This window comes from Struthio camelus, chromosome 1 (genome assembly GCF_040807025.1).
Source record: "Struthio camelus isolate bStrCam1 chromosome 1, bStrCam1.hap1, whole genome shotgun sequence".
Taxonomy (NCBI): Eukaryota; Metazoa; Chordata; class Aves; order Struthioniformes; family Struthionidae; genus Struthio; species Struthio camelus.
In genome coordinates, this window is record NC_090942.1 from 70,949,956 (window position 1) to 70,977,031 (window position 27,076).

The 27,076-nt window shown below is 43.5% G+C and overlaps 1 protein-coding gene and 1 long non-coding RNA gene across 5 annotated transcripts; one reads left to right on the top strand and one right to left on the bottom strand.

Annotated features, from left to right (window-relative positions):
* Positions 1-8: 8 nt before the first annotated feature.
* Positions 9-4,944, bottom strand: LOC138067599 (uncharacterized). Of its 2 annotated transcripts, XR_011141772.1 has the most exons (4): positions 4,812-4,944; positions 530-618; positions 348-445; positions 9-238 (listed from the first exon to the last, which is right to left on the bottom strand). It is a non-coding gene; the product is annotated as an uncharacterized lncRNA (long non-coding RNA). The 2 variants fall into 2 exon arrangements; XR_011141771.1 differs by lacking the exons at positions 9-238; positions 4,812-4,944 and adding an exon at positions 2,546-2,684 and having other exon boundaries at positions 310-445.
* Positions 4,937-21,341, top strand: USP18 (ubiquitin specific peptidase 18). Of its 3 annotated transcripts, XM_068947783.1 has the most exons (12): positions 5,210-5,331; positions 6,166-6,278; positions 8,278-8,473; positions 9,541-9,637; positions 10,876-11,021; positions 12,967-13,046; positions 13,872-14,018; positions 16,034-16,129; positions 17,504-17,674; positions 18,709-18,840; positions 19,305-19,354; positions 19,921-21,341. In XM_068947783.1, exons 3-12 carry the CDS (start codon positions 8,305-8,307, stop codon positions 19,967-19,969), a joined length of 1,137 nt encoding a protein of 378 aa, XP_068803884.1. In that variant the 5' UTR covers positions 5,210-5,331; positions 6,166-6,278; positions 8,278-8,304; the 3' UTR covers positions 19,970-21,341. The 3 variants fall into 3 exon arrangements, with proteins under 3 accessions (XP_009678104.2, XP_068803893.1, XP_068803884.1); XM_009679809.2 differs by lacking the exon at positions 6,166-6,278 and having other exon boundaries at positions 4,937-5,331; XM_068947792.1 differs by lacking the exon at positions 6,166-6,278 and having other exon boundaries at positions 5,117-5,331; positions 9,544-9,637.
* The last annotated feature ends 5,735 nt before the right edge of the window (positions 21,342-27,076 follow it).

Consider the following 27,076-nt stretch of genomic DNA (forward strand, 5'->3'; position numbering starts at 1 on the left):
GTCTTCTTCCTTCCACGTTTAATGTAAGCCTCTTCAAGCTCTAACACACATACCAAAATCCCTGTAATTTAATATATACAAGCTTATAACGGAGCAGAGTGAAACAGCATAGCTTTCAAAGTTCACATTTGGCTTTCCTTCACCTTTTGCTTGTTCACGTCAAAAAATACTGAAAATGGAGAAATGGGTCTTCTCCTCTGTGGTTTATGGTCCTCTCAGTGAACTTCACCTTAGTGACCTAAAAGTGACATTTCATTCTTCTGTGAAACACCCATTTCTGATAAAGCACACATTTTCCTCGAAAAGGGTAAAGCAATGCCATTTTTCCACATTTGGGGGATACATACCTGTGTTGTGAACACAAATATAATTTTTGGCTGCGTCCAAAAATTTTACAGCTGCAGCAGGTTCAAGAAATTATCTTCTGTGCATCTCCGGGAAATTGCTTAAATGAGAAAATTCTGTTACAAAAAAGTCTTTATGCATCCTCCCTAGTTAGTCTAAAATGTTTCACTGTTCCTTACTCTACCTGAATGGCTCTTCTTCTGCAAGTAACAACCTTTCCTTTATCCAGCAGGCCCTCGTGTAGTCTGTGGCTACCTTTATTTAGTGGACCACCTGCAAGTGAATATGCAATACAGGTATTTTAATATTCATTCAAAGATAATTCAAAGTAGTGAGCAAAGTTCAGGGATTTACAGGATTCACAGCCTGCTAGGCAACGACAACCATTCTTGCCTAGAAAATCCCTCAGCAACCTTTTATCTAGATCTTCTTCAGGTGGAGTTTCCATCTCTGTTGGCAATACAACGTCCATACAGCCACGTTCCCAATACAACATCACATTCAACTTGTATACTCTGTATGTATTATATGCATTTAATTATCCAGATCAGTAAAATACTAAACTATGTATTTATGGAGTACCTGAAATGCCTCCGCTTAGGAAAACATCCCTATTCGAGACACACTTGATTATGTATTTCAGTGGAAGCAGTATGAATAAGCATTATTCAGTCCAGTGGGATTTAGGGTCTTAAACAGGTTCCCTTACAGTTCTGTCCTGAATTGCAACCAAAACCAATAAAAAGAGGAAATTTCATACATGAAACACAGTTAAACTAAAAGAACTTGTGACAAATCTTAACCGGTTCACCTATCTTGAGATTTAAACTTCTAAACCTTCTCTAGGTCTGCATGAATAAATTTTACAAAAAGATACATAAACAAAGAAGCGACAAAAAATGGCAGGTTAAGTGCTTGCTCTGTTCTTTGGCAAATTGCTGAAAGAGATGCAATGAAGAAGTAAAGTTATTGATCCAGTGTGGAGTACTTTATGGGTTCTGAATCACTGGGAGTGCAGTGCCTAACTCACTGGATGTTTGAAATGTCGCTCTGATCATTAATGTTATGGTTTATTTTATTTGAAAGGATATTTAGGAATCAGAGTCCCAAATCTCGCAGTAGTCAATTCACTCTTTGGAATGATTTGGAGATAACTTTAGAAGGGCTGCGGTTGTTATTAGAAGCTAGCAGCTTTTGTCAAAAGTGACCCCTGGATGCTTAGCAGACAGTGCATTTGGACCCAAACACTGAATCTTTCCCTTTTAGACATCCCTTTATCTGAGCACACTTCCTGGGCTTAGACTTCTGCGTGGGATGTCACAGCTGATTTCTACAGGCATCCAAAACCACTCTTTATTGTGTTATCCCTTTTTGAGAACAGCTTTGTCTGGCTTTGGACATGGTCTGCTTTCTGCTGCTACTCTGGGTCACAACCACCTCTTCAGCACGGGTTCTCTGAATTCTCTTCTCTGTTCATTATTGCCTTATCCAGTCCTCATAGCTTTGGCCCCCATTGGCTCTGCTTCAGAAGAGAGTCTGAACTCAGAACTCCACTGCCTCAGTCTTTTTCCTGAGGATGTTTGCATATTCTTAAGTGGATATATTAAACCAATTTGAAGAAAATGGAAGATTGGGATGTTATTTTAGGCACACAAGAGTAGCTTTAAAACCAGTTGCACAATGCTAATGTTATTAACTCACTGCAAATGGAGCTTCTGTGCCTAATGGAAGTGATATGGTTTATTGCCTGCTTTTAGAAAACAATGGAAACTAGCCACGCAACAGTAAAGCCTTACAGTATTCTTACAGAACCATATGGTCTTCTTAATCTAGTATTCTAGATTAAGAATCTAGAATATCTAATCTAGTATTCTAGATTAAGAATCACCTGTGTCACAGGCGACATTTCCAAAAGCTACCTCAGCTACACACTGCTTCACTAGATTCCACAAACCTGTCAGACTTAGCTTCTATTTAATCTTCAGTGCCAATCTGCACTCTGCTCAGCTGGTTTGACAGCTTCTAGGCAACTCATGGCTTAGCAGTTCTTTTTTTAACTGTTCTTCACTTCTATCAGGCAGATACCGTACAAGCTAGCCATCGAGAGGGAACTTTACATCACTAAATCTAAGTGGTTGCCCTGAAGCTCTGCCAGAGATAAGCCTAACCTCAGGAAAGATGCCAAGTTATTTGAGCTCACCTGCTCATGAGCCTCTGCAGATATCCACATTCGTCCAGGCTGACAGTCCAGGAAGGTTTTTGCTGCCACTGCTGCTGCCTTAGCTGAAGAGCGCTGGCTGCCAAGCAACTGCATTGCCTCCAACAGAGCTCTACATAACCCACCCGGAAGGGATGGCACTGGGACCTTTTCTGCGAAGACTGCAACAATAACAGCTCTGATGGGCTCCAGAGAGTCCCTCTGAAAGTCTCATCGGTTTCCTTCCCATGTTCAGTGAAACAGGGTGGGGGCTGCACAGATGTCCCTGACACAGGACAGGGAGTACACGCTATTCTGGCCAGTCATAATATGCTAGTATAACCCCTCCTGTAGAAGCAGCAGCCAAAGCGTTCTGACAAAGTATATATGACAAAGGAGAGGCAGTAAACATCCCTTACTACCATCGTCAGGGTTGCCTTCATCCTCGAAATCCTCCTCTGAACCCTAACTCTACCTTCCCTCATAATCAAAGGTCTGGCTCTTTAGTTCAAGGTGTTAGGGGCACAAACAGTATGCTAATAATAAGAATATATACGACACAAGGCTTTGAAAAAGCATTTTTGCTGCAGAAATTTTATAAAAGGACACCCACATTCAACTCCTACATTCCCTCTATAACTACTAAATGTCTATAAGATACGAGACACAGCCTGCAAGTTTGGGCTATGTAAGCTGTGGTTTTCCTCCCGACATACATTTTTCTGTAACATCCACAGAATTTAATAATAGCTGAAGGCACAGCACAGGTGAAATTCAGTTTGTCAGCAGCTCACAGAAGGGGCTTTTCTGAGGGGTAGAAGGGCACTCCAAAGACACCAGTGAGGTTGCAGGAAGCAAGGAAAGGGAGACAGGAAAAGCCATCAGGAACTCCAGATGGCCCGTGAAAGGAAGCAAAGTCTTTCCCCCACAAACCTCTCATGCACCATCAACCCAATCTTACAGGCAGAGAGAGCAAGGAAGAGGATGGTGAAGACGACAGTGATGGAAGGTAATGGAAGGACCTGTCCCCTAGGGACCTCCTGGTGGCAGCTGCAGGGAGAGGAAGTGCTGCTTCTGACTCAGTTGGAGCTCCTGGATAAATGCAGGAGGCAGCTGTGCCCTGCCAAATCACACAGGGACCTCTCTTCACCTGGGTGCCAGAGATTCAACCCACTTTACATACATAGCAGGACTCCCTACTTCCCTAAGCCATTCCCCAGCCAGCAGCACTCTGCAGGGGAGCAGGGACCAGGGCAGCATTGCTCACCTAAAGCATTTCCCACCTTCTCAGGAGCAAAGCTGGGCCCATGGCCATTCTCCAAAAAGCAGCATTCCCTTAAAGGGTGCTGCTGCCCTCCGTTCCTCCTCCTGATGCCCAGGAGCAACAGGAAGGGGAAAGTCTGGAAACCTGACACACGCACAGGGTGAGTGGCCACCTAACACACTTTTACGCTTCAGGAGGCACTTGACTTGCTGAGGCCAGAAATCACACAGCCCTGGCTGCTGTGGAGCTACATGGCGGGGGTATTTGTCCATCACTGTACAGTCATTCGTATATCCTGCTGCAGATGGCATTTTGAAACCCCACCATCAAGGATGGACGGAATTGATTAGAAGTCTAATCTACCAAGTGACTTTTTCTTTTGAAATTTGTAGGCCACTTATTTATTTTGGATTATTTCAAGTGACCTACTTCTAACTAGGTTGCTGTAATTATGAAAAAAGTCTTTTTTTTTAATGCTGAAAGTAACAAATGTCATGACTAACAAATGCATGGTCAAGAACACGCATGGTTTTGCATGATCAAGAACAAACATTAAGGTCCTGGCAGAGCCAGTATGTTGAAGTAATGAAATCATCTGAGAAAAGCTTTTTTTCTTTTTTTCTTTTTTCCTCCTTCCTCTCCTCTCCTACGGAGCCTAATTTCTCACTTCTCCATTTAAATCTCACTTTTGCTTCCGGCAAAGAGAAAACCGACCAGACCCGGCTGCGATATGCCAGGGAGGGGCGTGGCGGGGAACGCACCCTGCGAGCCCCTTATCTAGGCGACCGTTGGGCGCGACCGTTGGGCAGCGGCGGGAAGCCTTGGCGGGGCCCAACGGCCGAGCCGAGCCTCTACCTGCCGAGCGGGCGCCCCTCAAGCCCGGCACCTGCGCAGCTCCTCCCAGGCCTTTGGCCACCTTCCTGCGACAGCCCTTTACAGACAGGGGCATCTACCAGCTCGGCTTGTGGTTTTCCCCTCCTTCTCGGCCCGGTGCGAGCGCTTTACCTCTTCGGTTCTTGCAGCCGCGAGGCGCCGCGCCACCATGTCGCGCGCCGGCCGCGCTCAGCCCCGCTCGCTCGCCGCGGCCATGGACCGGGGAGACGTGAGGCGGCGGCTCGGCTCGGCTCGGCTCCCCCCAGCGGCGGCGGCGGCGGAGGGAGAGGCGGGCGGCGCTGCCCAGGCCCAGCCCGGCGTAGTTTCACTTTCTATGCCTCCCGCTCTGCGGAGTGGGAAATCAAAACTACGCGGCGAAGTGGGCGCTGCTGCCTTCTGACGCAGCCGGCAAGAAACGCCGCGGAGCTTGGGACCGCACTCGGGCGAGGAGCGTGGCCGCGGCGGCAGGCTGCCCGCTGGCTCCCCGCCTCCTCGCTGCGCAGGAGAGCGCCGGGCGGCGGCGGCGGCGCCGAGCCTGCCTGGCTGCGGAGGGTCTGTTCGCGCTTGCGGTGGCCACCTCGGGGTCTGCCGGGGCTTCAGGCGTTCGTGGTCCTCCGGGAGTGTGTGAGAAGCCCTGTCGACGGACCGTCAGGTAATAGGGGCCACATCGTGCCATTAAAATACCTACTTGCGCAGTGTCCTCCGAGCTGTTGTATCGCATTGGTTTGGTGATTCGTGTTTCTCCTAGCTGGTGAAAGTGACTCTCGTTTTGAGCGGATGGAATCCGATGGGTTGTTGGACGCTGCAATCTAGGGAGTGGAAATAATTCGTGACTTTAGTGGTTGAAGTGGTCTTTTGTCTGTTTAAACAGAATTATCCTGTAATGAAAAGGAGGAAAAAAAAAAGGAGAGGAGGGAGAAAAATTGGGGCTGAACTAACACGTACTTCACCAGAAAACTTAAAATCCTCGTTCCGAGGAGGAAAGCACGGAGGTGAAAGGCTAGAGCACTGCCTGCCAGCTTACACTGCAGAGTCAGTCTCTTAGGGAAGAGCCTCAGGGCTGCCATTTCTTCTCCTCCTGGTCTCTGGGTCACTCTTTTTTGTCCTACCTCCCGTCCCAGCACAGTCATCTCCACGGCCTGGACCTCGACCTCAACATGATGGCGGGGTTTAAAAAGAAGTGATGGTGGTGGGAAAGAATGGTGGCCACTGGGTGGCCAGGGGCATCAGGGACTGCCAAGCGCCTGGGCTGCTGCGTAGCTGGGGTGACATTAAGGCTGAGGGGGGCCGCGATACATGAGCGTGAAGGGACCAAGGGGATTTGTCGCTAGAGTCTGGTCTCCTGGGATGACATAAGGGCTGTGGAGCAGAGCCCTAGTAGGAGGGAGTGCCCTGGGCTTGGAGGGAGGAGGGTAGGTGAGAAGGCTGGTTGCTTAGAAGACGTAGGATATGATGGAGGAACTACTGCTACCCTTTCTTTGCCTAGAGTTAGCGTGTAGCTTGGCCGAGGCAGCAGCACTGAGTCATGTCGCTAATCAGCAAAGGAAACTGAGGAGGGACTCTGCTCTTTCAGTGCTCTCCTGAGAGGATAAGTCAGTGGTAAGAGGGCAGCCTACTCCTCCCTTCTTATGCTCACTCACCTGTTTGTTTATACATTTATGCTGGGTAAAGGAAGGTCAAGTGCAAATCTTAAAAATACTGTGTTTTTTCTGACCAAAATGAGGCAGTTCCGTGCAAGGGTTAGAAAGTTCTAGTCATGTCCTGCTCCTAAACCAGAGTTCCTGTTAGCTCACTGCCTGGGTGTGTGGAGGAGAGTTTCATCAAGCCAGAGACCCCAGATTCTCTCACCTCTGCATCCCTCTGAACCTCCCAGCCCTAATGTCTTTCTACCCAAGTTTCCCAAGTCACCCAAAGCCTCTTAGCCCTGCACTCGCTCATGCATCCCACCCTTAATCCTACCTCTCCTGCCGAAGCCTCTCTCTTCCAAGTTTTCCTCATCCCCAGCACGTTCATAGCTGCTGTTTAGCTATTCCTGCTCTGCCCTTCTGTCCCTCTCTTTTCTGTTTCCTCCAGTATCCCCACCAGCTGTGAGCGTTACTGCCACCCTTTTGCTGACATTACACCAACTAAACCCACTAGCTCTTGCCATGCAAGCAAAGGTCGGCTCCTGCTATGGCTGAACTATCAGTAACTTGAAGGCCTGGGTAAATCACTTTTTGGGAAAGAAGCAGTATCAGGCTCTTGCAATATTTTGCAGAAGGGGAAATCAAACCCAGTTTCCACTTTCTTGAGTTGCTGTTCTGATCACTGGTCTTGAACGTAAAAAGCGATGCTCTTGAAACTAGCTCTGAATGATACAGTTTCTTTTTTTCCCCCCTCCCAGATAAAACTCAGCAAATTCAACAATATTTAGTGAATCTGAGTGTATCAAACAGGTCTGAGTTCAAAAGTAGTCTTGATAAAGTACAGTTGGAGACAAGTATACTTAAGGTCAAAATTATTAATTGCAAAAACCCATTAATTTCTAGTTTTTTGATAAATTCCTCAGAAATTCTGAAATGTAACATTACTAGGCACAGTTAACCTGGAAAAAATATGCTTTTAAAGCAAATAATTTCTTTTCATGAAAGGTTTCTGCCGGGTTTTTTTGCTTATTTCCTAGTGACTTTCCTTCATTCTTTCAGTATTTGGAATGGCCTCAGGTTCCTTTTAAAAGCTGTTCAATATTTTTAAAATATAAATTCCTCACCATATTTTTTGTTTTTTTTTTTGGTTTCCCCTCCCGTGAATGTTTTCCTAAAGATATCCTTCTTTTCTGATTCTGTTTCCCTGTTGAAGGTGGACTTTCAAAAACCCTCCCTTTTTATTTAATTGCATTCTAACATTTGTCTTGTGTTTTTGCTTCCATATATTACTTTTTTTTTTTCTTTAAAGAGCCAGTAGTTGAATCCTAAGAGGCTGTAATGAAGTAATGGTCCTTTCAGCACTCCCCTTAAAATCAAGGAGTTTAATGGTTCCCTTCTTAAACAGTCCCTTTGCCTGTGATTATTTGAAGGAGCTTATACAGGAAATGACATTCAAGTTCTTAGCCTCCTTACATTTATAGATCAGAATCCAAAATACCACAGTAGAGCTGTAATTAAAGTGTTTAAAACAACGCAGAGAGCCCAACCAGAAAACAAATAAACACTTATCGGTTTGAAAGGTCTGAGAAGGTGAAATTTGCCCTTTTGAATATTTAAGCTGCTTTGGGTTATAAAGCATTGCTGTTATCAAAAAGATTTGCAACAGTTGCCATACTGGACCATTTTGATGATATTATTTACCAGATCTTCTTGAACAGGGATATCTGGAATTCCCTGGCTAGGTGGAGCTATTTCTATGGAACCGGATGGTCCTTTATTTCACCATTCATCAGGCCTGTTAACCTGCTAATAGCCTGCACACCTGCCATACTAATTCAGATGTACCAACTGCCATCACAGCAATCATTTTATTGACATTCCAGCTTTTTCATCATGCAAATATCACATACAGAGGTGAACATTATAAAGATGGAGAACACTCAGAAAAATGATCTCTCTGTGTCTTTCTGCAGTCCTTGCGTCATTGTATAATACTGTTGATGGGCCAAGGAAGTGGGCGTCAAGAAAGAAGCAAAAAACTGGAGCTGGCAACAAGTGAGACCATGAAGGCAGAAGCACATGTACAAAGTGATAAAGAGGAAACTGAAGAGACAAAGACCAGAGACCAGAGGCTGAGATTGGTCGTCGGCATGGCAGACTTGAAAAATAGTAATAATGTTTTGTCTGTCTTCCGCTCTGATATTTTCTATTTCTACTGCCGCCTTCTCCTTTTGTTCCATTCTGTTCCTTGGGCTTCATTTTCTCTTATTCTTTATCTCTTCACCAGAAGATTCTCATTTGATCCTGCCAAGTGACCACTTTGTGCCTAAGGGAAGGGATTACATGAGGATCTTGGTGCTTTTTCCCCTTTTGAAAACTCAAATGGGCCATTGCAGCTGAGAAGGACTACATGCTGGCCATGTCCCTTCTCAAAGGTAGCCAGCATTGGTTCTGGATTTGCTAAACGATGGACTACATCCTGATTATTCTGTGGCATCACTAGACAGGCCGCCCAAAAGCTGTTGTCAGTATTGCAGGTGTAGATACTGTTCTATACCAGATATATACCTCCTTGCCACTAACTGTATGTGTTTCCCTGTTCTGAGTTTCCACTTCCCATCATCATCACCAGAGGGAGAGACTGCAAAAGAAAAACTCATTTCTGACCATGATTTACTTATAGCCCTTTGGGGTACAGCGTATGCTTTCATTTTATATGCAGTATAAACCACTGCGATTTGCTTTTTCATCTTCTCTTAGGCTAGTTCCTTTCTTTGAAACTGATACCAAGAAATACCAGAGATGGGCTGCAGGGAAACCCAAAGCTGTTGTGGCAGACAGCTGAAATATGATCCCACGCCTAGCTCTTCATTTTGTGATTAAGCCTGACTATGTAAAAGGCTGAATGAGAACCCTCATGCAGGCAACCTTTGACTTTTTTTCTTTATTTTGTCTTTAGGTGAGTTGAGAGGGCTGAAAATAGAGGAATTGGGAGACATCTGAGTTTCATAATCCACACTTACCTAGATTTTTCCTTTCAGTTGGCCGACAAAAATAAATATAATCTGAGGAACATAAGAACAGATTAAATAAACCTTTTTGCAGACCTGACCAAGATGCTGGACCTGTGCACTGAACAGCTCGAAATGTGCAAAGAGGAATTTGCAACCTGTTAATATTCTTCACTTTCTTATATCTTTCTCCAAGCATCACTTCCTCTTTTCCTGTGCCTACAGAAGCTATTGGACTGTACAATATTGGGCAGACCTGCTGTCTGAACTCTCTGCTCCAAGTGTTCCTCATGAATACACACTTCACTGGGATACTGCGAAGGTACCAACTCTTTGAACTACCTGAGATATTGCAGCTGCTGTTCTGTTGTCTCTACTCCTTTTTTTGTATGGGATGTACATTGGAAGGGTTGGATCATCAAGAGGTGCTAGGTGCTTTCAGCTCACTCAGCAGGGTTTTTGCCTCATTCTGCCTGTAGTATAAAGACTAAGGCCTACAAATGTAGCGATTACTGTTATCTAAATTATTAGTCATCTCTGATTCATATGACATTTGCATGTTAGTATGCTGCAGTCCTAAATGGCTTCTTTATGACTTGTATCTTTTGTTTCCATAGCAGGATACAGTTGTATTCAGGTGTGCGTGCTCATAGCCTGTTATATCCAGATGATGTGTTCTGTGTAACCATATTCACTATTAATTTTGTAACTTTAGGCATGTAATGGGGGTCTGGCCCCCACTGCCCTGGCTAACGCTTGATAGAGATAAGTATGTATTCAGCAAATGGTGAGAACATGGTGGTGTTCTTTTTTTTTTGCTTGACTGTGCTCTACTTGATTGCAAGGAGGATTTGGGCTTCTACCTCCCTGCCAACCACACTAACAACTGATTTGATTTGTTTTCAATTTGCTTAGTTCAGTGCAGCTCTAATCATTTAAATGGATTTTCCTATTCATTCATTCTGTCTCCAAATCTCTTACATGCTCAGCAGTGTGCTGAGTGAGGAGAAGATGAATTACAGGTGTGCAGAGAAGATAAATGTCATAAGGGAGTAAGGGCAGATAATGAAGGCAGTAGGTTACCATTGTTATTTGAAGAAAGATTTAGAAAAACTTACTGGGTGCAAGAAATTTAGGGAGGATAAAGGACTTCCCAGTTGCTGTATAGCTGAAATGCAAGTGTTATTATGTACCTGCCCATGAAATTTTGGGAGTGTGTTGAGAAGAAAGGGATGGATAGGTAGGAGGCAGCACTGAAACCAGCCATAACTAATGTTGTTTTCTGGAGCCCAGCAGGTGCTTCAGGTCCTGCTTGGTTTGCCCTTCACCCTGGAATTGGACAAATTAAAATTATAGCCTCTTTAAAACTGTCAGCCTACACTGCAGGGTGAGCTGCTGTATGTGTCTGCTTCCCCTTTTTCCTTCTTTACTTGAACACATGCCTATTCTGGTTCCTCTTGAGTTGTCTATGCCATCTACCTCTGCTCCTTCAGGTATGATGTTTAACTTTTCTCCATTGTACCACTTGCTTACCATTCATGGTGCTTCTTCTCTTTATAGGATCACAGTGCCACCAAGTGACTCACAGAAGAGGAGGAGTGTCCCATACCAAATGCTCTTGTTGCTGGAGCAGATGCAGCATGGCAAGCAGAAAGCTGTTTATCCCCGTGCCCTTGCTTACTGTCTTTTAGAACACAGGATGAAATGTAAGCAGCCCTCCTTTGTGCCCACCTATGACCAGGGGATGTTATCAAGTACTAACAAGCAATGCAGACGCTGACATCTCATTCAGTGATTCAGGAATGTAAGGAGAGGGTGCATATTAACATAGTGCTCTTTATAGCCACCGCCCAGTTGTGGGTGAGGTGCTGGGCCTTACTTTCAGAAGGAGGGAAAACAAGCCGCTGCAGGATAATGTTGTTGATGTCCCAGTGATGAGAAACTATCAGACTCCTAGAAGACTGGGCTACTGATACTGGCTGTCCTGGGCAGTGAGAGCATAGCTTATAGCTCAGTTTGTCTTGTTACATTGTCTTGTTTACATCTTGTAGAACAGCTGGTGATTCTTACTAGAAGAAAGAGATAGTGTCGAAAAGATAGTGAGCTCACCCAAACCCCCAAGCGTAGAAACTGTTCCTGTTCCTTGTTATCAGTGCTGAAATAAAAATTTGCTGGCTCAACCTCCCACCAGGACAGGGGTCAGAAGGAGAGCGATTGTTGAATGAATTCTCACAGTGACCAAGGACACCGAGGGTATGTGTATGTGCACAAACACCGACAGCATTTTTCATACAAATGCCTGATCTTTATCATACAAAAGCTAAAACAGGATGGAGCAGAAAGGGACAGACACCAGCCATCCCCAGACCAATAGTAAGGTCTGGAAATAGTAAGGAAAATAAGCTAACTTGAATATTTCTATCATTTTTCCCCCTGAGACTGAATGGCTCTACACTTTTTGCCTTCTCCTTTCCAGTCAAGGAGCAATGCCCAAAGAGGCCTTGTAAAGCTTGACCTTTTGCCCCCTTCTCCTGCTTTATAGTTAGGGTATGGTTCATAAAGTCATGTATCCTGGCAAGCAGTGCTTTACCTGGATTGCAGATGTGCTGTTATACATGAGGAGAGGTAAACATTGTGAACTTCATTTAGTCAGGGCTGTTTGTAATCTCTCCAGGACGTAGCTGAAATCGGTACCCTTGGCATTCGCACAGACTTGCAGGGAGGTTGAAAGCAATTCCACCTCAGGCTGCTGAGTTACTCCACAAAATTTCTTTTACCTATTATCAAGCTTACAGGTAGTCTAGAAAGATAGAGGTTTTCCCAAACTATGTGTAGCTTTCCCCAGTTCCTAAATCTTGAGTTAATCATGTGCTGAGAACATTGCTACTTCACTTTCAAGGATGTGGACTTTTTTTCCTTAAGTTGAAGCTTGGAGCAAATTCTCTGCCAAGCCTTTCTAAGCAAGCCATGCATTGAGCTGTGTCCCACCCTATTAGATTTGTTAATGCACCAGTTTAGCCAGACTGGAGAGGCAAAGCATAATGTTATTGTGCCATCCTTGGCTTCTTGTGCTGGAACTATGCGTTTTGTCCTGGGAATGAATTAAGTGATTTGTGCCATTCTGTGCATGTGACACCTGGATAGGTCTCCATAGCATTTCTCTCTCAGCATTCAGAATTGTAAAAGCCTCAGCAAGGGGAAGATAAGTCTGTGGAGGAGTGAAGGTGAGAGAGAGTACAGATGCTTCCTCATATTGCTTCTAAGAAGGGCTCAAATAAACGCAACCCTCAACTGAATGAGGGGTCTGAGCCTTTTCCTGCAGCAGATGTCAGGTATATTCCTGGCTCTGTGCCCTGTGACAGGGACATTTGTTTTACTGGGTTGTATGGAGGACTCAAGCCCTACCCCTCCCCTTCCCCCCCCCCCCCTGCTGCCTCCTCAGATCACATGAGGGAGACACCCCACCCCACTTCAGCTTATCTCCAATGCTTCTAAACTTTGCCCCTGGCAAGGAGTACTTGGCTTCCTGGCTCTGTGGCAAGGGACCAGAAGACTGGGTCTAATGAGGGAGAATAAATCCCCCTGTGCTGTCTATGGGAAATCTGTGCTTGGTGCTGTTCCTAATACTGAGTTATGCTTTTTGTTTATTAGTGTTTGTGCAGTATGATGCTGCTCAGCTCTTTCTGACTCTCTGGAACTTGGTAAAGAAGCAGATGAGAAACCCAGAGCTGGTGAGGATGCTGACTGAAATGAACCTTTGAAATGAACTCTTTGGCCCTGGTCATGTATGGTTTCCTTTGCTTCTCCAAGGAGAAGAGTCCCATTCACTGACAGTTGTCTTAAATGAAATTCTTAAATTTATCCCCCTTTTGGATCTTTCCTCTCTTCTTTCAGATGTGGGTAGCCTTGCTTTCATAAGCCTCAGCAGTTTGAATTACCTCTGTTTATCCTACTTCAAGGGCATGTCAGCTTCTCCTTTCTTTTGGGAGAGTTTGTTAATACAAAAGTTGTTCATCTTTTTGCAAAATGAAATTTGGTTAGCTTGCATTTCTTTTTCCCAAATTTCTTTAGGTGTTAATTGGTGTGTCTTGACATAGCTCCTCCATTCATTCGTTGAAGTCAGTCACGGGCATTTAATTATTATTAGTCACTTTTCGTACATTAAATATATGACAGCTCCTCCCAGGAGAACTGTGTAACGTAAGAGAAAGTGACTCTTCCTCATCCCAGTGTCATAGTCCTTTTCATACAGAAGACAGACCCTGGTTGCAATTCCATTCAAAACAAGAAAACCTTGTATTAAAACAGACATCTAACTGTCTGTTCTTGTTGTAGTCTGCCTCTTTCCCTTCTGCTAGGGGATGGGGGGGAAGGAGTTTTTCTCCTTTAAATGGTGGGAGGTATCCTGTCCATGTAAGTCAATGTCAGGTCGGGGTTCAAGCCCTGAGGTGACACTGTATGAAATGAGGTGTCCACAGGAGTTTTCCCATGCGCAGAGGGAAATGCCTCCGCTGTGTTCTTCACAGACCTTGTTTTGGCTTTTTCAACCCCTCCAGACTGAAAAGCTGAGTGATCTGTACACTATCTGGGTACAGGAGTACATGGTATGTCAGGAATGCTCTTTTGAAACAAAGAGAAACAGCAACATGATAACCCTTCCACTCTCAATGTTGGATTCCAGTTCGCACCTGCTGAAGACGTTGGTAAGTTCAGTGGCAGTAATGTTCCCTTAAAAAGAAGATGGCCCTCTATTCACCATGGGAGTCTTCTCCTTGTTCCAGTGGTATCTCCTGGGACTCATCCTGAATCTCTTCAGGGTGTCTGGGGGCTTGGAGAGGATCCTTTCTCACTCATATTTCTGTTTGTTTTGGGGGGCTTCCAAATTTCTCTGAAATTTTCTTAAGAATTTTCTGTTTGATTTGAGAAATGGAAGATACAGTTCTTGAAGCTACTTTCTGAAAAGGGTGTTGACTAATACTGTCTGTAACACTCGCACTACACAGTGATATGCTCCTGTGAGAGCTCAGATACCACAGTGAAGTATTTTAACTGTCTTGTAAGGCTTAGCTAACCACACTACGTTTGTACAGTTCAGTGGTCTTTCACTGTTAGATCGGTAGTGCTGTTCATTGATATCCAGATAGGTGGCTATGTAGATACTGCAACAAATAGTGGATTTTTCAGGTGACACTGGACAATTGGACCTCATTTATTCTCTGGCCACTCCCTACTGTTCCAGCAGTGTAAATTTCTGAGGCCATGAAGTGGATATAAAATACACTTACGCATCAGCATCTTTTTCCTGCAACAGCAGTCCTCTGTGTCTTTTCAACTAATGTATTCGCTCCAGCAGGTAGGGAAGAGAGGACACCCAGAGAGTTATTTGTTTAAAGCAGGTTTGCAGTAGTGTAGCACTACCAAATTTAAAGAAAAGCAAAGTAGGTCATGGTGGGCCTGATCCTGTGCTAGGCTACATGATGGGGATATGTTCCTGCACTAAACTGCATGATGGGGTAAGAACTGAGTCTAGGATCCTCTGTCTCTCCGTCTGTCTCTCTTGTCTGTCTCTCCCTCACCCATTGCAATGGTAGGAATAGGTGAATTCCAAGGGCTATGGTTGGGAAAGAGAGTTAGAGAATATCATCTGTCCTGTATGAAAGGCATGCTACTGTTACGTGTGCTCTTTCTAAAACTGGGATTAGAATGATGCTCTAAAAACACTCTTTAACATGTTAAGATAATAGGACAGATGTCTGTTTTGGGACTGTCCTGGCCTGTACAGGGCATCTGGTCGCACTGCAGTAGAAGTCATTTAGCGGAAACAGTGCTGGTGTTCACATGTGCATATATGTGGGAATGCAGGTGTGTCTGTATAGTCAGTTGTAAATAGGAGGGCCACTCAGTAAGGAGATTTTTAGTCATGTTTTTGCTGACTTCAGATGGAGGGAGTTAAGGAACTATGGTGAATGTAAGATGATTTTTCAAAAGTAACTAGTGATGTTGAATCTCTTAGTTTTGCGTATCCAACCTAGAGGCTCTCTATTTTCAGAGTTTCAGTGCTAAGTGAGAGCTGCCAAGCCTAATGGTCTTAAGCAGGGCCTTCAGAAATTAGGGCATCTGATGTTACTGACCGTCTTTTTACTGCAGCCTGCCTTCCTGAAGTTTCTCTTTGTACTCATAAGAATAAGGAATAGGTTGCTTCTGTCACTTTCCTATGTGCTGGAAAACGGAAGAAACTACGTTGTTGGAACTTGAGTTAAAGAGAAATGGAAAGCTGAAGTACTGTCTGGTCTGACATGACCAAGCCCTTCCTCCATTTTGTTTGGATAAAATATTGACTTGGTTAATGCTACAGTGGCTAACAGGTTTTGCAGCTCCACTTGCTCCTTAGTGTATGGATCACTGAACACTTCATGTTTTGTGCCTGGTTGTGTATCCAGGAAAGAGCCTAATTCATAATATGACAATCAGAAGAAAGTAAGGCAGGCACCGTCTGCTTTTTCACATTAAAAGCAAGTATGGAAACTTGAGCTGACTCACAGTACATTTTTATCATGAATTAAAGAATGAAACAGAGAAAACTAATTTGTATTCTTTTGTCTTTTGAATAAAATATGCCTTCTGTAGCTTTGCTCTTAGCATATATCCCGTGAAACACAGTATATACAGAAACACAGCTTGAAGAAATTCAGCTGAAAGATCTTTCCTGTCTTGTTAGGAGGACTGTCTGCAATACTTTTTCTATCCAGAAGAGCTGACTGGTCACAACATGTGTTTCTGTGAACACTGTGGAAAGAAAACGCCTTTTCTGCAGGTAAGCAGAGAGGTATTTTCCTGTATGTCCCTTATACTCAGAAGTCCCTTTAGGACTAGGAAGGCCCAATCCTATCAGTTTAGGAGGAGACCAAAAGGTCAGAGATTTGTCAGCACAGCATGTCAGCTAGATGTGAACTACATGCACCTTTCCTGTCAGGAAGATCCCTGCTATAGATGTAGCTCTGTTGACAAAAGAGTGCTTTCATTGGTTTTAAGGTATATCATCTAGGGATGTAGCATTTCTGTACCAGCAGAAAAGCTTCTGTTGGTTTATGTTGCACTCTGTTGTGAGGCTCTACAGCGCTGTGTAGCTCCAAGGATAGACAAGCGTATGTTACTGGTGCTGTGCATACCCTTGAAAGCAGGATACTGCAGCATGATTTCCTGTCTTCTCTGTTCTCCACTGGGCTCCCGCTTTTTACAGTACTGGCTTCTGCCAGCAGCTGTTTCATAAAGAGGCAAGCGCATTGGAGAGGAGAGTGTGCAGAGGAGACAGCCTCAGCTCAAGGCCTGTAGGGGACTTTCCACAGAATTTTCAGGACTGGGCTGCCTTCTAGGCCACAGGGCATCCATACATCATGATGGCAGCAATGGCAGCAGCAGTGGTACTAGCAAAAGCAGCAGTGGGAGGAGTGAGTGGTTGGTTTGGTAGCCTCCACAGGGCTCTGTCGGTCAGCTCTTACAGGGAGGTGGGCCGCCTTCTCCTCACCAGGCACTGAGCTTGCCTGTCCACCACTCTGTCCAAGACTTCATCCAGTTTTATCACTGGTATGGTGCTCTGGTGTAAGGAGACAAGCACATTAGGTATCCTGCAACTGAAGAGGACAGCAAACCCAGAGGATGGCAAAGCTAATTGGACAAAGTTGTCTTCACAGGCAATCTATAGAAGAGGGAAATTCCTTGTGAACACAACCAGTTTGTGTCTGGCAGGAACAGCCTGCTGGTAGTGGCAGCCTCCTAGCATGCTGCACCATCTGCATTGTATGCTGCGGCTGCTTTGGTTGCCTAAACAGTCCTTAGCACTGTTGCCTTGCAGGCCATGGTCAGTAATCAGAGAGAGCAGGTGTGGGAGTACTACCAGCCCAGGGTTAGGAAAGCAGATGAGAAATGAAACAGCACCTGAGGCTGGGTGCTGGTCATGCTCAAGCTTAGAAACTTACTTATCACAGTTCCATTGTGTGCGTGTGCATGTCTCCTGTGTGCAGAGGGGCTACAGAGGTTTGGTACCTGCTGTTCAGTGAAAAAGGAATTCATTCGCTGTAGCACTGACTGCTCTCCATGCTATATTCACTGGGTTGCAATAGCTGCTTCTACCCCCACCTCCCCCAGCTTTGTTCCTTAATTTTCAATTGCATTAATTATTGCTTTGCAGAGCATGAAGTTAGCCCATCTGCCACAGACCTTGATCTTACACCTAAAGCGCTTCTGCTTCAGAAAATCGGCCTCCATCCACAAGCTTTGTCACTATCTGCCCTTCCCACAAGACCTCGATTTCAATGCGGTTTTGACAACAGAGCAGTGTCAAGCAGATGCCAGTGAAAAGGTGAGATAACGCCTTATCTTAAAAAAAGACATATTTTCTTCTCCCCCTTACTGAAGTCTCATTTAAAAACTCAGAGCTTAGACTGGTGCTTGCCTCAGTTCAAAGCGCTTGTCTTAAAAATGTATGTCTCAGGCTTTATCTCTCTACCTGCTGCTGTCTCACATCCCATGGTTTTAACCAGTTCGGGCATTATCCCAGTTGGGCTTAGATTAAATCACCAAAGCCACTATAAACCGATCTTTCTACCATAAGGACAAAAAAAGGCTTTACTCCACAAACAAACAAACAAAAAACCCCAAAACAAAAAAAAACAAACAAAACCCCCAAACAAACCACAAAACAAACAAACAATCCCCCCCCCCCAAAAAAAAAAAAACCCAGAAAACCAATCCCTTTTTTTCTGAGAGCAGTTAGCATAACTTGGCTCTTGCATTTCTAAATATACTGCAGAAGACATTAAAACACGTTTGAATGATGTATTCAGTTGTAACCAACGTTTTAAAGGCAACTTCTGCCCTGTAATTCGGCTTTCAGGGCAAGACAGCCTCAGTGAGCAGCAGGCCAACTGTTTTGCAGAGGCTGGAAGCCCAAGATAGGGGAATTCCATCCCTGGCAGTTCTCCACACCACGCATTCTGCCACATGGTCGTGGTTAGCAGGGAGACATAGCTCTGCCAAGCAGCTGAGTGATCTGACACATTGTTCCCCTTACAGAGAAATAGCAAGGGAGAGTGTGTCAACAACAAAGCCTTGCTGGGGTGGCGTTGGCTGCAATGTAATAATCTCTTTGCTGCCACATGGTCCTACTGCTTTTTTTCCCCACATTCCCATGATCTCCAAGGAGGTTTCCAACCCATAGCTAGCAGGAAGAACTCTGAGGATAAGATGAAAAAGGCAGGATCATGAAGGCCAATCTAATCTTTCTTCTTATTCCTTATGAAATGCACGTTCCTGGTGTCCTGGCTGCTGCTGCTCACCAGCCAGTAGCGAATCAGGATTGCTGAACTGAAAGTTTCTCTTTGTGGCTCTTTCTAGGCTGCCTGGCAGTATGAGCTCTTTGCTGTTGTTGCTCATTCAGGATCAACTGATTGTGGACACTACTGTGCCTATATTCGGAGTCTCACAGAACACAAATGGTATTGCTTTGATGATTCCGAGGTCTGCCAGGTGAGGAGCAACATCCATATTTCTTTTGTAGCTTCTGGGACTCTCCTCGAGATTTCATTCTCTCTGGCTGACTGCTGATTAAAGAGAACCAGGAAAGAAAACAAAAGCTGCAGAGCTTTGTGCATTTCATTCCTCTGCTACAGTAGGCACTGAGCTGAGTGCTAAACAGCTCCAGCTTCTGTACCAAGCAAGACATTAGGTCCTAGGTTTATTTTACAGAAGCAGCCATTCACTCTATACCCTGCCTAATATACTCTAGCTCTGCTTAATACATGTGCTCAGAAGAGGGTAGCTAGAGGCAAAGGAGCTGATTTTCCTGGAAGGATAAGAGAAAAACTTTTTTATCGAAAGATTTGTAGTTCCTGAAAGTACCACTCTTATGGGGGTTGCTCTGCTAGTGTCACAATACGTGTATCTCCTTGGAGTTTTTACCAGCTGCCTCTTGTGTGTTTGTTCTTCTCCAGGTATTGTGGGATGATGTGAGATGCACGTATGGACATTCAGACCTCCACTGGTAAGCAAACACCTCTCTGTTTTACCTAATGCTGCTCTGGGGACTGGCAAGAAGGTAGTGAAGACAGGGCAAACAAGCAATTTGAACTGCAAATTTTGCCTGGAATGAGCTGGGGGGGGGGAGGGGGCAGAAGAATATAAGAGACTTTTTTTTTTTTTTTTTTTAAATTGTGGCTACTCTGACTGTACAGGACTATAGGGACAGCCTGCAGGATTACTGTGTAGTCACAAATGCAGTGCAGGAGTGGTCTCACAGTTATGATTGCCACCAGTGCCACCCAGACCCTAAACCTTGACTAAAGTTAGTGCTTTAGCCAAGGTTCCTCCATGCTTTGTGTCCTGATGCATCATTGAAACCAGCCATGGAGAGAGATAATCCCTCTTATCAGCTATAGCACTACCAGGAGGTCAGCATTATGTGCTGCTTTAGGAACACTGGGAAGGGCCAGTTCAGTTGTCCTGAACTAAAAACGCTGAGCAGAACTAAACCTAGGAGGTTAATTACAATTGAGATCACCTGGATCCTCAAACACACTTTTTGATTTTTACCTTTTCTTTCTTCCACAGGGGACAAACGGCCTATCTCTTGGTTTACATGAGAAAAAATCACCAGTAGCCTTATCCAGGACTATCAGAGTGTCTTAGGAAGCTGTGCCTACTGCCCTGACTTGTCTGTGAACCTTAACACCTCCATGCCACTGTTGATGTGCACAGATGTTCCACGAGAGAGACCTGCACTCAATCAGCAACCTCTACCTTCACTTTTATTTATGAAAAGTGCAGGAGAGACTCAGCTAGAGAAGGGATGTAAGCATTGCTTAATCTAGGAATGTTTTCTTTCATGGCATATGATTATTTATTTACTGTATCCTGGATATTTGTGTGATTCTGTATGTGACTTTCCTTTTAAAACATAGTGAAGTCAGTCGTTGTCCCTGCAGACTTACTAGTTTCTTTCACTGCTGATGCCTACGTTCCAGTACAGGGGAAGTTCTTGGCTGGGAAGCCTGTGTTCCCAAGGCAAGAGCATGCAGCTGAAGGAAAAATGCAGAAAGACCTGGGAAGGATGGTTGGTAACGTGACAATCAGAAGAACAACATTCTAAAATCTCATCACAAGATTTATTTGTGAGGGAAGTTTAAAAGTTTGGTTATGATGCTTTTAAAGCATTCATTATGCAAGTGTTGACGTACTGCCTTCTGTGAGAGAGTCAGTGATTCCAATAACGTGATATCTAAAAATACCTTCTAGCCTTGTAATGTTCTTTGATGCTGTCTTTACAAGGGTGCTATTTCTGTGGGACCAAATACATTTAAAAAATACCAAATTAATAATAATAGTGTCTATGTGTAATCTCATTTACTTTTACGATGACTATGAACTTCCCAAATCATGTCTGCTTTCTGTTGTTAGGTGGAAAGTCGTTGGAGAGTGCTTAAAGCATGCCTGTGAAATTAAATTATTATGAACTAGGAGGTATTTATTTCACTGTATTATCAAGGACCGTTATTCTCTCTGACTTGTATGCCCTTGTATTTTTACTGTTTGTTCTGCTGAAAAAAATCCCAATTTATGGCTTGTGACCAGGATGAGGAGTTTTAAGCCTATTCGCTTTGAGGAATGCTTTACACACTTTTAAAGCACTTTGCAGTCAGTGAGTAAGAAAAGCAAGTTCCCATGCGCTTTTATCCAGCGTTCTGTATATGTGAACTAGCTGAAGGACTGTGCACTGACAGAAATTGAGAAGTTAATAGGTTAAGAGACTGACAAAACACTTCTGATTTGCTATACTCTGAATTTTAAAAATAAGCTTTCATCTTTAGAAGAAAAAGCCTTGAATGTGTTATAACCTTTTAAGCATATCACCCTGTAAGGAAGCATTTGTTGACATACGTTAAGAATCTTTTCAGTCAATGCTTGTGTGGGGAAAAAAAACAAGCTTTTATTCTTTGAATAAAATAGTATGGGACAAATTACCTTGAAAATAAGCCTTTTGGATTGTTTTGTTTTAGTTTTCCCAAACAGCAAAACTGCCCAGTTAGGGCCTGTCAGAGCCTAGTGATGAGGAGCTCGTCTGACCTCTAGTGACAGCAGAGTTCAATTACTGAATGTTTCTGTGAGCCTAGTGTTTTCTGGTGCACTACAAGTTGTGCATGGGTTAAGTCCCAGACATGATCTAGCCAAAAGCATGCCCAAAACTTACAGCCAGAATTTTGGAAGACCCAGTGATGCATTTCTATACAGGGCTCCTCAGTGACATGTTCAGTATTAGGTGTTGGAGCATCTGAGGGAGAATAGAGATGCTGTAAGAGTAATGGGAAAACACATGCTATGAAATGTGTCTACGGCTGGCTTTCTAACTGTTTGTTATTCTTCTCTGAATTGAATTTCAAAAAAATCTTTGAGTATTTTATATATTATCTTTAAATGTGTAAGTTGGTTAACGTTAAATCATAACACTCCCAGACTTTTAGGCAAGAATTCTGTCATGAAGCAGTAATGCTCTTTTTGACAGTAGCTTGGTACAGTACAGTTTTAATCTGAGAAGTGTAGACAGGAATTAAACTTTGCAAAGGTACTAATTGCAGTAGCTTGGTTGCTTAGAAGCAGTGGTCACTTTTAAGTTAATGTGTGAGTAATTGGTCTAGGGGCTTCTGCAGAGCACAGAGAGGAGTTGCTGGGTGGCGCAGTTCAGGATAATGATGCCAGGTTCTTGGTTTGAGACTATGCCCACTTTGATAATGCCAGCTTAAAGAGCTCTCCCCTCCCTCTCTGTCCATCTCTGCATTGCAATGTGCCACCACTTCCCGTATCTGTGCCCACACAAATGTTTTTGGATCTTTGCTATTATCACAATGATGGGACCAATTAAAGCCTCCTTGCCAAAGTAGGTTTTCTGTTTTGCTTTTTAACAGCTAATCCATCAATTCACAGACTGAGATAGCTGTAACTTATTTCAGTATAAACCCTCTGTGGACATTCCTAGCCCAACATAAAAATACTTTGTGTTACTCAGTTCTTTTGGTTTCTATGCCGCTTTCATGTTCTTAACCTTAAGGAATAAAGCTCATTTTCTATTATGGAAAACTCATTTAGATTTTGATACAGAACGATCATCTTTATAATGTTTACATCAATCTCTAGGTTCATAAAGTAGATGTGTTGCTCATCTGAAGTTGACGAGCTGGATGAAACTTGTTTGCAAATGGCAATTCATTCTTTATATATAAAAATATGCTTTTAAGGAATATTAAAATTTGTTTTTATGTGCAGAACATCATCAGCTCCAGCCTTATTAAATATAATACAACTACAAATTAATCTGCATAAGATCTTTAAAGACAATGTGATGTTATGAATATCCATTACGAATAGAAATTGGCTTGCTCAGTCTTTGTGCAGGAGAAGGGAGGGACATGGATGGTTATTCAGATTTAAGGTCAAATTTGCAAGGTGAGTGATCAGAAAAATTAATCTTTTTAATTACAAAGTGAACAGATCTGGTCATTAAAATTCCTGAGAAATAAACAAGGAACTCCACACTGGAACTATTGTGGAGTAATTCTATTTAAAGTAAAATTACATTTTAATGGCCTTAAATCTGCTGGACTGCTTTGTGTCATTATTTATATTAATGTAACCTCTGTCTTAACTAGCCCTAAGGTACTGCAGAGGCCACCTCTAGCAGATGAGGTGCCAAAGCCCTGATCCATGCTCTTTGGGTCATTGGGGTGGGCAGCTGCTGGAGCACTGTGGGTTGCTCACCTGGGCCACATGCCTGGGTCTCCTTTCTGTGAAAACCAGAGCAAAGGGGCTATTTGCTGAGCTCCTACCTTAATCCATTTTGACTATTTGGGTGCAACCAATGTGAACACACGGCTCTAGGATCTTGCTTGTACTCTAGGCACTCTGGTGTGGATGAAGGCAGAGGTTGACCTGCTGAGGTTTTGATACTTTTTCAACTAGCTTGAGTCTTTGGGCCATTTTTATTTTGTTTGAATCAGGAGAATTCTGTCTAAGGAAAGATTGAATGCAGTTTTGGTGATGTGGATTAGCTGCACAGCATACATGAAATGAAGGGCACATTCCTGTAAGCCTTATTCATGCAAGCAGTCTTACCAAAGCTTGAGAGACATCATGTTGTGAATCCATACTGCCTCAGGGAGAAAGGGAAACAGCCCCTGACTCTGCATTGATTTTTTTTTTTTTTTTTTTTTGGGGGGGTGCTTGGGCACCAAAGGACTCTGCTGCACCCAGTCCTGTTCATCAGGTTCTGAATTCAAGGTTGGGTGCTCAATGTGTAAACTAGTGATTTGTTGTATACTTTGGTTTCCCACAGATAAAGTGAAGATCTTCCTTTGGGGAGTGCTTGAGGTCTGTAAAAGAAAAATCAGCCTAAATTCTAAGTACCAGATAATGACTTGAGTTCCACTGGGAAGGAACGAGGGCCTATGGCTGGCAGTAAGAGAGAGATTTAGCGAGCTACCACAGTGCTGCAGTCACCCTAAGCTTCCCACCCTCTGCTCCTAGCACTACTATTCCCAGAGCAGAGGCAGCAACGCAAATGCTATACCCACTGCAGGACTGCCAGAGCTCACAACCTGGAGCAGCAAATGTCAAGACTGATTCTAAGTTTCTTTATAAATCAGGGTGGCCAAAAAGTCTGAGGTGTAGACAGCTGAAGTGTTCAGTGCTTCAGTCATCACATTAAATCTATTTAATCTGAAGCCAGGTATAGGTATACCAACTGCATGGCTCCCTGAGGCACACACCCTGCTACCACCAGCATACCAGGGGCTTTGGGTTTCCAAAAAGCATGTTTCAAAATCGTGTTTGTGAAACACGGCCGAAGGATGAGTGGGATTTCCTGACTGATAAATCGGCTTTTCCAATGGATGCCCTTGTCCTGATTATTTCAGTTGAGCTGTAAGTTACTTTTTCTGTCAAATTGTTTTTCAAATGTCTTAAGTTAGCTTTCATGTTTTCTTTCAGTTCCAGTAACTTGAGCCAGAAGGGTATGAAAAGAGAAGGCTGTTTTGCAAGGACAGTTGTCCTGAGCCAGAAGTTCTTATTGTTTGCTGAAACATCAGAGCAGTTTCCTCCAGAGAAGAGGGCACACTAAGTGCTTTCATTTGAATATTACTAGCTGTTCCTGAGCTTGAGACAAAACCTTTGTCTCCCTGCTTTTGATTTTCTTGATTAAGTCACATAAAAGTAACAATAAGCACAATCTTGTGTAGTGTGAAGTTTTGAGGATGGTGAGGCTTAAATTTTTTAGTTCTAAATATCATGCTTCTCTTTGACCTTTTTGCTGCTGTCTTTTACAAAATTCAGGGTAAAAAAGATCTGCTGTTTGTCTGTAGCATTATATATGGCAGGAGGCTGAGCCCATTATTGATACTGAATAACTAGTAATAATCTAGTTCACTGTTACGGAAACAGTTTGACCCTAGGTTTCCAAGGAGCAGTCTCATGCACATATGACAGCAAAAGTCATTGTTTATTTAAATGACAGTACAGCATAGTAACAGCTCGAGCTGGGAGCCTCTGGGGAGGGACCCTGAACAAAGAAATTCTAGGTGTAGTTATTATACCCTTTACAGTTTTATTTCCCACCTGCCAGTGAAGGTCTCCTCCAATCTTCTTTACTGAGTTGGTAGTCTCTCACCTTCTGATTGGTGTGTCTCTCCTTCTGACAGGTCCTGGCCTACATCCCAGGCTGGTTGCCATGTTCTTGTTTCCCACAGTCCCTTATCTTCTTGAAGGTCAACCACAACCCAGGTGCATCCCATCTTGTTTCCTGCATTCTACTTTGTATCCTCATTAGCTAGTTTTGTATCTTTATTAGCTAGTTTTAATTGATTTTGCAGTCACATCGTCGGCAGCGTCACACCGTCAGCAATTTTTCTCGAGTTCATTGACGGCTCAGCCTTGAGGCCTGCAGGCTTCATCTACTTCAGGCACTTATGCTAAGTAGGAGTCAGACTTATGCTAAGCTGAAGCTAAGTCAGCTACAATTTCCTTCTCCAACCTTCACTCTGTGGATTTGGGTCATGGGTAACAACATATACTCCTGGAAGAACTTAATAAGCTCTGAATTTATCTGCTTACTGACAATAATAACTAAGACTGATCCTGGGCCCCAAGAAAAATGTAGCATCTGCTTTTGAAGAAGAACAGGGGTTGCACCACATAAAAATATATCCTTCCTTTTCCACTCTTCACTATGTAGTACAGCACAGTGGGATATGCTGCTTGGAGGGTATAGGCCATGTTCACCAAAGTTGTACACTTAAACAATTTTACCTCACAAGAAGTATGCTAAACATGGAGCTAAAATGAAGCAATATGATATACCCTATTGTGCACCATTACTATTGTTTTTGTAATAGCTATATTACCAACAGGGTTGTTACAGTTTAAATTCAAGCATATATTACTTTAAAACATGATGCTGGGCCAGATTCTGATTAAATTTAGATTCGCGTATGGAGATTAGATTGCACTGAATCTAATTCACTTCTCAGCTAAAGGAGCGTAAATCAGAACAGCAGTAGGGAATGGTTCTGTTAGGCTAAAGGGAGTTACTTGGCCGAGGTCCCTTGGGGTCTCTTTGCTGTTGAAAGTATTTAAATAATTATTTGTTTACATAAGGTAGTAGATTGTTGTCTGTGAAGCAATGCATGCGTTAAGTCCTTGTGTGAGCTATGGACTCCACCTGGCTTAGTATTCAAAGTCTGATTTGCCTTCAGGATACAAGAAGCAAAAAAGTTTCTAGTGGACCCAATAATTTTACAGACTACTTTACCCAGGTAGAAATATGTGGCCCATAGCACCTCACACTGCCTGTTTCAGAGGGGCCTCGCTCTAATAGCTGAGAGACAGGGTTAAACCTTCCCAGGGCACTTTGCCACTCGCACTGGAGATACAATGGGTTTATTGGTGCCTTTGATATCACATGAAAGAATTAAATTGCCTCCAGATCCAGATGGGCTGTGGGATCAGTGGGACAGTGTGCAAATTACATTGCATATGGGTTTAAAAACTCATGGCAGGTTTTGCAAAAAGCCAACTCAGATGCCCCTGCATCCACAGCACTGGATAAACTGCCCAAGGACAATTGCTAGTAAACGTATGCGGCAAATGCTAGGTGAAACAGCATATTTATGTTCTTTACACCATGGTTATAGCATAGTGTCTGCCTCACCTAAGGGTGGGGTACATAAAAAATACGATCTGGACTTCTGCCAGAAGTCCCAACGCAGTCCTAGAGTCACCTCAAAGGAACTGGGAATGTTTACACTTTGTCTGAACCACTGTGCAAATGAAGCCTAGCACAGATAGCAATGCCTTTAAATAGCAAGATAAGGCCAAAAGTACAAATGTGGAGAGATTACTGTAGGTCCTGGTAACTCTCCCTTTCCCTTTTTGTTTGTTTTGGGATTACCAAGTCTTAAGGGAAAGGGGTGCTGAGATAGGAGTAGGGCAGTAGCAAAATACACAGATTCTCTGCTTCATCTCTGGCAGACTTATTGTCGGGTTCAGATATTCCCCAGTTTCAAGAAACGCACATAAAAATAGAATTTATATGTATGTGTGTGTATAAAAAAATGTATATATACACATATGTGTAATTTCTAAAAATTCAATATGTACTAAATCCCCAAATTATACCTGAGGGTAAAAAGGAAATATTTTTGATGTATTATTCCAGTATAATTCT

Bases quoted from the DNA above. Each gene is read 5' to 3' on its own strand.
- USP18 (XM_009679809.2), top strand. From the start codon at position 8,305: ATGGGCCAAGGAAGTGGGCGTCAAGAAAGAAGCAAAAAACTGGAGCTG. The intron at 8,474-9,540 runs GTAATAATGTTT...CTGTGCCTACAG, and splicing joins CATGGCAGACTTGAAAAATA to AAGCTATTGGACTGTACAAT. The intron at 11,022-12,966 runs GTAAGCAGCCCT...TTTGTTTATTAG, and splicing joins TTTAGAACACAGGATGAAAT to TGTTTGTGCAGTATGATGCT.